General features: G+C 41.0%; 1 protein-coding gene across 1 annotated transcript; it reads right to left on the reverse strand.

Moving 5' to 3' along the window:
• Positions 1-2,574: 2,574 nt before the first annotated feature.
• Positions 2,575-11,080, reverse strand: CARD6 (caspase recruitment domain family member 6). Its single transcript, XM_032626568.1, is given in 6 exon segments — positions 2,575-2,638; positions 2,963-2,975; positions 4,370-4,863; positions 4,865-4,949; positions 6,954-7,403; positions 11,077-11,080. Coding segments are annotated over 6 exon segments (1,110 nt in total).
• Between the last annotated feature and the right edge of the window lie 1,175 nt (positions 11,081-12,255).

A 12,255-nucleotide genomic window follows, 5' to 3' on the forward strand; every position in this document is an offset into this window, starting at 1 on the left:
GCTCTTTCTGTTTCTCTTGGGAGTTGAAATTAGGCACTATCAACATTTACATTACAGTTTAATGCCTAGACAGGACTTCAATTAAAACAACAGATAACTAGTGATTCCTTTATACAAATATAGTAGCTCTATGCTGGGGTATGATGTAATATTGTGTCTCTTCCCTCACCTTTTCATCTATAGTCAATGAAAAGCATATTTTTTTTAATATTTACACAAAGTCTGTCAATGGTTATTAAGAGTGCAAACTTTTACTGTCCTTAAATACCATCAACACTTGGCTGCCTTACAGGTTGTTGTTTTTTTAAATAAATAAATTTATTTATTTATTTATTTATTTATTTATTTATACATCTTTATTGGAGTATAATTGCTTTACAATGGTGTGTTAGTTTCTGCTTTATAACAAAGTGAATCAGTTATACATATACATATGTTCCCATATCTCTTCCCTCTTGCGCCTCCCTCCCTCCCACCCACCCTCCCTATCCCACGCCTCTAGGTGGTCACAAAGCACCGAGCTGATCTCCCTGTGCTATGCAGCTGCTTCCCACTAGCTATCTATTTTACATTTGGTAGTATATATATGTCCATGCCACTCTCTCACATTGGAGACCCACTGTAGGATGACCCAGATGTTGGATTTAGCATATAAGAATTTTAAAGCAGCTCTCTTAACTATTTTCAAGAATGTACAATAAAATAAACCCATAATGAATGAGTAAATAGCAATTCTCAGGGGAAAAAAAAGCATTTAAAATTGAAATTCTAGAATTAAAAGTGACATACCTGAATTTTTTCAAAAATCAGTAGATGGACTGAAAAGAAGATTGGAAATGACAGAAGAAAAATTCAGTGTACTTAAAGATATAGCAATAGAAATGACCCAATCTAAAGAACAAAGAGAAAATTAAAAAAAAAAAATGAATGGAGCCTCAGGGACCTCAGGAAAGATATCAGAAACTCTAACATACATGTACTTGGAGTCTCAAAAAGAGAGGAGGGAGCAAGTGGGACAGAAAAATATTTGTATAAATAACAGCTGAGAAAAAAAAATTCCAAATTTATAGATTCACAAACCCTACAGAAGATGAAAACAAAGAAAAGCACACCTAAGCATGTCAGAGTTAACTGCAGAAAAAAATTTTAAGAAAAAAAATTTGAAATCAACCAGAAGAAAAGTAACACAACACTTAAGGGGGAGCAATGATAAAATGACAAGACTTTGCATCAGAAACAATGCAAGCCAAATGACAGGAATGACATTCATAAAACACTGAAGGCAAAAAATCTCCAATCTGAAATTCATTACAGCAAAAATATTCTGGATTGAAGGCAAAATGAAGACGTTTCAATAAACAAAAAATAAATAAAATTCTTCAGGATAACAGGAAATAACATCAAATTAAAACCTGGGATCTTCAGGAAGAAGAAAGGGCAGAGGAAATGGTAAATATATGGGTTCCTACCATCGACTGACCCCAACTAGTATAAGCTAGAAGGGAAGGGAGTTGATTGATATAGTCTATATACAAGTTGACCTTATACATTGCAGAGCACACAGGCAACGCCTTAAGTCTTCCTGAGACTTTGACTTGAGACACAATGATGGGCATAGGGGGCATAAAATTTAACATGACAAAAAGCGTGAAGATCCTTCTCCTTTGACTCAGATGCATTTGGATTTTTTTTTTTTTTCCGGTTCCCAGCTGCATAGACAAATATTACGGAGGAAAGAGACAGAGGATAGCCACATGCCTCCAGTCAACTAGATTGGATTGGTAACCATTAGAACTATATTGCAGGCCACAACTACATTATCATTGAGATTTTTCTTGACCTATTTTCTTAAAGGTGTTAAATTGATCGCAAAAATAGCCCCAATTAATGGTTTTCTGGCATCCATACTTTTTGCAATACTACTTCACAAGAGGTGGAGTCTATTTTTCCCCAACCCTTGAATTCGAATTAGCTTTGTGACTTGCTTTTGCCAACAGGGTGTGGCAGAATTGTATGTATGCGTTATGGGTTGAATTGTCTCCCCCCCAAAAAGATATGTTGCTCCCAGTACTTCAGAATGTGGCCTTACTTGTGAATAAGGTCTTTACAGAGGTCATCAAGCTAAAATGAGATCATTAGGGTGGGCCCTAATGCAATTTGATCAGTGCCCTTATAAAAAGAGGAAATTTGAAAACAGAGACATGCACCAAGAAGATGGTCTACAAGCCAAAGAACACCTCAGGCTACCAGAAGCTGCTAGAGGGCTGGAACAGCTGCTTCCCTAGTGTCTTCAGAGAGAGTATGACCCTACCAACACCTCGGCTTCAGTCTTCTGGCCTCCATATCTGTGAAACAATATATTTCCCATTGTTCTAAGCCACCATTTTGTAGTACTTTATTGTGGCAGCCCTAGGAAACCTATCATACAGATGGCGTGATAGTTCTGAGCCTAAGCCTAAAAATGCCTTTACCAGTCTCTCTCTGTCTCTCTCTGACTACTCTCCCTCACCATAAGAATATGCCTCGCGGAGTCTGAGAACAAGTCCAGACTAGCTTGCTAGATGAGAGATGAGCCTACGCCAGCTGACCACAGATATAGGAGTAAACCCAGCGAAGACCAGAAGAACTGCTCAGCCAACTATAGACACATGAACAATTATACACTCTTATGGTTTTAAGTGACCCTAATTTTGAGGTGCTAATTACTATTGTGATAAATAAATGATACAGAAAAACCATGCAAAACAAAAAAAATATCATGCAAGAAACACATAATATTAGAATGTTACCTATGGGGGCTTCCCTGGTGGCGCAGTGGTTGAGAGTCCGCCTGCCGATGCAGGGGACACGGTTCGTGCCCCGGTCCGGGAGGATCCCACGTGCCGCGGAGCGGCTGGGCCCATGAGCCATGGCCGCTGAGCCTGCGCGTCCGGAGCCTGTGCTCCGCAATGGGAGAGGCCACAGCAGTGAGAGGCCTGCGTACCACAAAAAAGAAAAAATAAAAAAGAATTACCTATGGAGGAAGGTGAATGGGAAATAGAGAAAAAAATGAAATAGATGAACAAAAGGGGCTTTTTGCAGAATAATGAGGGTAGTATGCAATGACTAATTACTTAATTCAACCCTATGCAACAACTGTAATATATTTTAAAAAATTAAGAATGAGGTCTAAAAGCAACTATATATTGGGAAGGTATAGGGGTGGGACAAGAGCTGTGTTACGGGTTGAATTATGTACACCTCAAATTCATATGTTGAAATCCTAAGCCCCAGTACCTCAGAATGTAATGGTATTTGGAAATGGGGTCACATGGTAGATGTAATTAGTTAAGATGAGGTCATTATGGTGAGCCCTAACCTAATATGACTGGTATTCTTATAAAAAGGGGAAATTTGAACATAGAGACATGAACCCAGGAAGACAACCATGTGAAGATGAACGCAGATTGTGGGGGTAGGGTGAGGGGGGCGAGGGTGGAGGGGATGCTTCTACAAGCCAAAGAAGCCCAAAGATTTCCAGAAAACTACCAGAAGGTAAGAACAGATTCTTCTTTACAGCTTTCCGAAGGAACCAACCCTAGAGACACCTTGATTTCAGACTTCCAGCCTCCAAACTGTAGGACAATACATTTCAATTGTTATTGTTTAAGCTACCAAGTTTGTGGTGCTATTTTGTTACAGCAGCCCTAGTAACTATGTCAAGGTGTGCTGAGGAGGAAATTACTCTTTTCTGACCCATAACTGGATTATGAATTCCCAGGATTTGGACTGAATGTGAGTTGGTAGTTACCTTCACCTTCTGTACTCAGAACTTGGTGATGTTTATTTTCCCAGACAATACCTCTCCAAATTAAGCATTTCTTATATTTTGAATTTTCATTGAGAAATATTCAAGACTTCCTCATCAAAATGGCAATATTTGGACTGGATCAAGACAAGTTTTATTTTGGGATTTTATCCATTTATCACAAATTCCTCTCCTGTGCCCACTTCAATAGTCAGGTTCACAACCCCCATATTCCATTGGTCACAAAGGAGCTAAAATGATTAAAAAGGCTTAATCTGAGGAACAGAAGGTAACAGCTAAAATTAGTGGTTATATGTATGATGGAGGTGACTGCAGAAACCTTTAAGTTGATAGTCAATATTTACTTTAGGTTATACTGTCCGCTGTTCCTAGGTCCTGGGTTTTCCTCCCTGTCAACACTCACCTCTGAGGAAATTCCAAGTTAGAGAGGTCCAAGAAATTTTTGTGTGGCTGCTTTTCTGCTGCCATCTGGTGCCTTTCCTCAGCCCCTCTCCCCATTATGTCATGGCAACCTGAAAATAAGTTGTTGCCTAAGTAACTATACACACATCATTCCTATACCTTCCATACTTTTCTCTTCTTCCTCCTCCAATGACATGTCAGTTTCTGAATCCTCATAATTCTGTTCTTCATCAGAGAACTCCATGGTTTCAGAATACAAAGAGTCCTCTTTGCTGTCATAGATAATGCACTCTGGGTCATCATAAGCATCCTCTTCCACGGGGGTGTCTGCATCTTCCGAGTACCCAACAGATTCTAGATAGTCCTCTTTTCCTAAGTGTAAAGAATCATCTGGCTCCTCATATCTCTGTTCATCCTGTAAATACTCAATAGTTGCTGGAAATTCACATTCAACATTCTCAACCAATTGCAGAGATGTGAATTTTGGTGTGCTGTATTCCTTCTCATTTTCCCTTGAGGACCAAGCAGCTTCCCGATAACCAGCCTTCTTGTCCGTGAAAGACTCAGAGGTTTCCAAATCCAAGTGTTCTTTCTCTTTGAAGGACATGGTGATCTCAGGATTCTCAGGCTCTTTCTCTCCAGGAATAAAAAATACCTTCCCTGCTTACCCCCACAGGTTGCGGTGGCTCTATATACTCATGTTTTAAAAGTTCTGGAAAGAATAGGAAAGGTTGGGGGATTTTTATTTTCTTTTTTTGAAATTAACAGATGTTATATAATAACTTGACTTTCCATGACCTCAAAGCATCATCTCCTTTATTTCACTGTATAACAGGAATACCTACCACCTCCTACATAAACGGCAACGACTCAACTGTCAGAACTTCCTCCCACTGAAAAATATCAGATCACACTCCTGCCTTGCTCAAAAGTTCGAGTCTTTCACAGCAAACTCAAAGGGTAAATAAGTGAAATAGAAAACTTGAATCCTGTGTTTACTTGTGGATTTACTGTGACCCCAAACCAGCTCAGACTATGTAAGGCCATTGCTAATGAAATCTGATCCTAATAATTTCTAATCAAGAAGCAAATAGCTCTGATTTGGAGTAAGTCCTGGAAATAACAAGACCTATTTCTCTAAGCCTACGGGTCCTGTACTACATTAGAGACCATAAACATTAATCTTTTTATCTGAGCCTCTGCCTCTCTAACATCTCTTAAAATAATCTTCACTATTTTTTAGAAAAGGAGCTACACCTGTCTCTGGTAGTAATTTACAAAACTGCTAAACAATTCATTCTGGAAGAAGTGCGCCCTCATTTGCCACTAATTATCTTTGAACAGTTGAAAAATTAGAATTTGATTTGCTCCAGAAAACTAAAGTTCTGCTGGCATTCTTCTCACAGAGAAAACGAAGTTGTGGACTTTCCTGGTGGTGCAGTGGTTAAGAATCCGCCTGCTAATACAGGGGACACAGGTTTGATCCCTGGTCCGGGAAGATCCCACATGCCACAGAGCAACTAAGTCCGTGCACCACAACTACTGAGCCTGCGCTCTAGAGCCTGCGAGCCACAACTACTGAAGCCCGCACGTATAGAGCCTGTGCTCCTCAACAAGAGAAGCCACTGCAGTGAGAAGCCCATGCACCGCAATGAAGAATAACCCCCGCTCGACGCAACTAGAGAAAACCCATGCGCAGCAACGAAGACCCAACGCAGCCAAAAATAAATTTAAAAAAAAAAAAAAAATGAAGTTGCTAATCTACTACATATGTGTGTTAAAAATTATTTTTCCTATATTTTCAAAATGGCTATACTAAGTGAAAGATGCAGCTTTTGGTCTTGAGGTTGTTAATACCCATGAATTCACTTACTTCATAAGGAAATCCTGATGTGTCACTAACAGTAGTCTCTTTCCAACTATGAGTATTTCAGAATGTCACTGCCAGAATAATAAGTTTATACTACCACTAAAACAGGTGCAGGTTTTGGGGACATTCCCTGGTGGTGCAGCATGTAAGACTCCATGCTCCCAATGCAGGGGGCCCAGGTTTGATCCCTGGTCAGGGAACTAGATCCCACATTCATGCTGCACCTAAGAGTTAGCATGCCACAACTAAGGAGCCCACCTGCCACAACTAAGACCCAGTACAACCAAATAAAATAAATAAATATTAAAAAAAAAAAAACAATTGCAGCTTTTGGATTGAGTTTGAACAAAAAATTATAAATCCCCTAAAACAATAAGATACATCATTCCCTGCATTTTAAATCTTGGACACTTTTCCCTTTTATCATATTTCAGTGAAAATTATCTCCAGGAGAATGACAAATGAAAATAAAAGGTAAAAATTTTCTTTTTTCAGGAAATCTGCCTCCTCCCTCTCAGCCCAAAATAGTGTAGAAATTTAACTTACCGTGATTTAAGTGATTTAAGTCCCAAATGGTAGCTGACTCTGAAAAAGTACTAAGTAGGGCTTCCCTGGTGGCGCAGTGGTTGAGAATCTGCCTGCCAATGCAGGGAACACGGGTTCGAGCCCTGGTCTGGGAAGAGCCCGTGAGCCACAACTACTGAGCCTGCGCATCTGGAGCCTGTGCTCCGCAACGAGAGGCCACGATAGTGAGAGGCCCGCACACCGCAATGAAGAGTGGCCCCCCACTTGCCGCAACTAGAGGAAGCCCTCGCACAGAAACGAAGACCCAACACAGCCATAAATAAATAAATAAATATTTTTTTTTAAAAAAAGTACTAAGTAAACAGTTGACAAAAAGCTGACCGCTCACTTCTCCCTTTTTCTGTACCAAAATTAATAGCTTCCAACTTTTCTTCATGGGATCTGTAATATTCTCCAGAATCTCATACTCTTCCTCAGAAATTAGCCTCTGAGAGGTTAATGTATCTAAGATACAATCAGGATCTTGTTGGAGGAGTTCAAGTAACTTTTTTCATTCTTTTTCTATGATTTCTGAGGGAACACTCCCAGTAGCCAATGTTCCTGTTCTCTGCAGAGTAGGGAATGAACTATGAAATAGTTCCAATGCATAAATACAAGTTTTGGGGGAGTTTTTTTGTTTTTGTTTTGTTTTTTTTAAGGCAAAAAGTAATTCTATTTGGCAAAGATTAACTATGTCAATGATGCCTAGTGTTGGAGAGAGTGGATAGAAACAAGCCAAAGCGGAGGGGGAACCCAGCCCTCAGCCCCCACGGACCCTGGCTCCGTGTAGATTATCGTTTTTTTGACGACTTGACTCAGTTTCATATGACTTAGCCCCTGAGAACTCCTCTGAGTCAACTCCTCTGAGAAGCCTCTCTTGAACTTCAGATTGGACTAGGTATTCTCTACTCTGGGCTCTATCTGCGATAATAAGAATGTGAATTGATTAACCATTTTGGAGAGAAATCTGTCAATATGCAGCAATAAATAAATAAATGTGACAGATAAAAATCAAAATTCATACCATTCAGTGCAGCAATCCCACTGCACTGAATAGGAAATTATCTTATGGAAATGATCAGACAAATGCCCAAAGATGTATGTGCAAGAATCTGCATTACAACATTTTTATAATAGCAGAAAATTGAAAATAACTCAAATATCCACAAATTGGGTGTTTATGGAACAAATGTTGATACATCAACAATGGTGTTACCTAGTCAGGCCTGGCTGTTCACCACTCAAAAAATCAATACTTGAGGGACTTCCCTGGCTGCACAGTGGTTAAGAATCTGCCTGCCAATGCAGGAGACACAGGTTCGATCCCTGGTCCGGGAAGATACCACATGCCCGTGCGCCACAACTACTGAGCCTGCGCTCTAGAGCCCACGAGCCACAACTACTGAAGCCTGTGCGCCTAGATCCCATGCTCCACAACAAGAGAAGCCACCGCAATGAGAAGCCCGTGCACTGCAACGAAAAGTAGCCCCTGCTCACTGCAACTAGAGAAAGCCCGTGCGCAGCAATGAAGACCCAACACAGCCAAAAATAAATAAATAAATAAAGGTTAAAAAAAAAAATACCAGAGAGAGAGAGAGAGAGAGAGAGAGAGAGAGAGAGAAATGTTGTTAGGAAAGTTGCTTTTAATCAGAATGCTGGCAATCTGGGGAGATGGTGGACTCAGTGTCCCCAAAAACCACCTCTGAAACTTATGCTTGGCCATGAAAGTTTTTATAGGGAAAAAGGGAAGTAATCTCAGTTAATCATTGAGATAGGGGGTGCGAGTCGCCATCCCCCACTGTGTGCAGACTTGTATGCAGGTTTGTCAACTTCCTGTGATTTTTCTTTAGATGCTATCTTGTTCACACAGTTTGTTTGCAAGGTTACTGAAGGGGAAGCTAGGGAAGAGATCTGGTCATCTGTTAATTACTTATTTCATTTCAACTTCTTTGATCTATAGAAAGAAGCAACAGATTAGGCAACGTATTGTGTGATCAAGATTTGAAAGGCATGCTAGGGCTGGAGATGAGTAGAGCATGGGGGTGCCTGGTTTCAGGTTAGTGATAAGGCAAAAGGGGCCTCCTGCAGAAAGGTCTTTCCTGCAAAAAGCTTTCTCCTGCCAAAAGCTGCTTACAAATCCCCACTTGTCAGAACATCATTCCATTTCTACGGGATCATGGGCGAAGGTCTGTCTTCTGTAACTTCTTCATTCTGACAAAGGGCACCGTATTCTTAGAGTGGAAGATGTCAGCATGGGTTTGCAGCATCTCTTTGCTGACAATTTTAGTTGCCCACTTACATATGCAGGCAGAACAAGCTACAATTATTTTGATGCCCACCAAGATATAGATTATTATGAGCAATAGTGTTAATCCCATTCTCTTAAGGCCAGTTCTTGGAATTGTACTAGCCATAGATTCAGTACTGCTCAAGTTAGAGCAGCTTATGTCATGGCTACAATCTGGTCATCATGCAATTATTAGCTTTTCCCCTCTGGTGGCAGTTATAGTATTTGTAAAACAACTCAGGAATGTGCATCAGACACTGAGTCTGTGACTCTATTGTCCTAATCATTAATGGCTTGAGCTTGCTGTTTTGCGACTCAGGGAGGCCTGGGAGACTTCAGCTTTTCTATAAACAAGAGGCAGGAGACAGGAAGGAGCCTTTGTGCTTGGGGTGGGGTGGGAGTCGGGTGCAGAGTTCTGCTCAGTTCCAATGCAATACCAAAATGAAGTTAAAAGTGATGAAGTAGGGATTTCCCTGGCGGTCCAGTGGTTAAGAGGTTAAGACTTTGCCTTCCGATGCAGGGGGTGCGAGTTCGATCCCTGGTCAGGGAGCTAAGACCCCACATGCCTCACGGCCAAAAACCCAAAACATAAAAGAGAAGCGGTATTTTAACAAATTCAATAAAGACTTTAAATAGATAAATAAATAAAATAAAGTGCAAAAGCTACAAAACCATCTGCCCTCATCCCATATACCACAAAAAAAAAAAGGATGACGTAAATCTACACATATTGACAAGTAGTGATATCCATGATATATTATGGAAAACGGCAAGTTATAGATCCCATTTTTATTTAAAAAGTTAATATGTGTATAGTGTATGTATACAATATGTGTATATACATATACATTATATTTAAAAGAAGACAGCCAGGAAAGAGATTCTCCAATTGTAACACTGGTTATCTCTGGTGAAATGATTACAGTGGTATTAATACCTTCTACTTTAAATATTTCTATTTATTTTAATAGTTTACATTTTTTTGTCTTGTTAGCTGACTTTAATTTTTTTTTAAACTAGTTGGTTTTTATTTTCAGTTATAGTTCACAAGAACCTGAAAACAATCTAAATAACTATCAACAGGACTGGATGAGTAAACTGTGGTATCTCATATAATGTAATATACAGCATTGACAAAGAATGAACTTCAGTGACCCACAGTATACATAAATAAATCATAACAATATTAAGGGGAAATTTTAAGTCCCCAAATATTATATGTTGCATGACACCCTTTTTGAAAAGCTCAAAATAATGTAAATACAGACACATACACACACATTTTAGGAATACACATGGAATCGGTATAATTATATAAAATGAGAAGTACGGAAATGAACTTCAGAAGGATGGCTACCTTGGTTAGAGGAGGCTAGGGATGGGATGGGATTGGAGGACAGGGAAATCATGGAGTTAGACATAGGATATCATGTGGGAATGAGTTTATAGGTGTTTATTAAATTATTAAAGGTAAATCGTTAAACGTGTAAGTGAAAGCAGACCATGCATGGACCAATGCTGAGCATAACAAAGGAAAATGATTCATTAAATTCTGGTGTCCCTAAGGTTGAAAAAGAATATGAGAATCCATACATGACATTAAAAATTAACTTTAGGTTGAGAGTTTTAAAATGTGTCACAAAGGTATGGGTTTCAAGAGATGTATCCCACCTAATACTAACAATTTGATTGGCAATGTTAGTAGGTTTGCCAATCTTTTTTTTTAATTCAACTTGGTTGGTAAGGTATTCTAATAACCAGCTTCTCAAACCCCATCTCCTCCCCACTGCTCCCCCTAAATACCCTCCTCTCCCACAAGAACTTGCTCCAGGAGATCTCAAAGCTGATGGGAAGAAAAGTGTTTATTTGAAGTTGCATATTTCACAGTAAAATGTAAATTTAGGGGAGGAAGTTTAAATTCAGTTCCTTGGTAACAGGAAATCTGCATTGCACACACTTTGAATGCAAATGGAAGTGAACAGGAAGGGGGCAGGGCAAAACCTTTAAAAGAATGACATAGCCCAAGGACATGACATAAACTAATTAGAACCAAATAGGTCCAAGATGGTAGACTAGTCTAATTCCACTAGACTTTGAGTCTCAGTATAAGCTCATTGTAACACAACTGCAAGCTAAATGACACACCCATAGGCGCCATGACAGTTCCAAGGCCAGCCATAAAGGTCAAAAAGTAGGCCTGAGCTTCCCTGGTGGCACAGTGGTTAAGAATCTGCCTGCCAATGCAGAAGACACAGGTCTGAGTCCTGGTCCGGGAAGATTCACATGCCGCAGAGCAACTAACCCCGTGCGCCACAACTACTGAGCCTGCGCTCTAGAACCTGTGAGCCACAACTACTGAGCGCGTGTGCTGCAACTACTGAAGCCCGCGCACCTAGGGCCTGTGCTCCACAAGAGAAGCCACCGCAGTGAGAAGCCCGCGCACCGCAAGGAAGAGTAGCCCCCGCTCACCGCAACTAGAGAAAGCCCGCACACTGCAACCACCAAAGCAGCCAAAAATAAATACATACATTTATTAAAAAAACAGTAGGCCCAATTCCTAGAAGTCCCCACCCCTTCCCGCAAATAGCTGGAATACTCCTCCTACTCATTAGCCTATGAAATTACCCACCCCTAAAAAACCTGACAACCCCATACCCTGGTGCCTTTCTCACCTTCTGATATGGCTCACACTCTGTGGAGTGTGTTTCTCTCTAAATAAATCAACTTCTTACCTATCACTTTGTCTCTCACTGGATTCTTTCTGTGATGAGACATCAAGAAAAGACCGTGGGTCTAAATCCTGAGACCAGGTGTGTGATCTCAGTTAAAACACCCAATCTGGGGGCTTCCCTGGTGGCGCAGTGGTTGAGAGTCCGCCTGCCGATGCAGGGGACACAGGTTCGTGCCCCGGTCCGGGAAGATCCCACATGCCGCGGAGCAGCTATGCCCGTGAGCCATGGCCGCTGAGCCTGTGCGTCCGGAGCCTGGACTCCGCAACGAGAGAGGCCACAACAGTGAGAGGCCCACGTACTGCAAAAAAAAAAAAAACAAAAAACACCCAATCTGGGTTTTGGCTGGTTCGAGTCCCAATCTGAGTTACACGGTTTCAGAAGTGAGCTGGGGGAAGGGTGGCCAGGAGATGAAGATTTGAAAATACATCCCTCTGGGCTTCCCTGGTGGCGCAGTGGTTGAGAGTCCGCCTGCCAATGCAGGGGACACGGGTTCGTGCACCGGTCCAGGAATATCCCACATGCCGCGGAGCGGCTGGGCCCGTGAGCCATGGCCGCTGAGCCTAGGCGTCTGGAGCCTGTGCTCCGCAACGGG

Source organism: Phocoena sinus, chromosome 3 (assembly GCF_008692025.1).
Source record: "Phocoena sinus isolate mPhoSin1 chromosome 3, mPhoSin1.pri, whole genome shotgun sequence".
In the NCBI taxonomy this organism is placed as follows: domain Eukaryota; kingdom Metazoa; phylum Chordata; class Mammalia; order Artiodactyla; family Phocoenidae; genus Phocoena; species Phocoena sinus.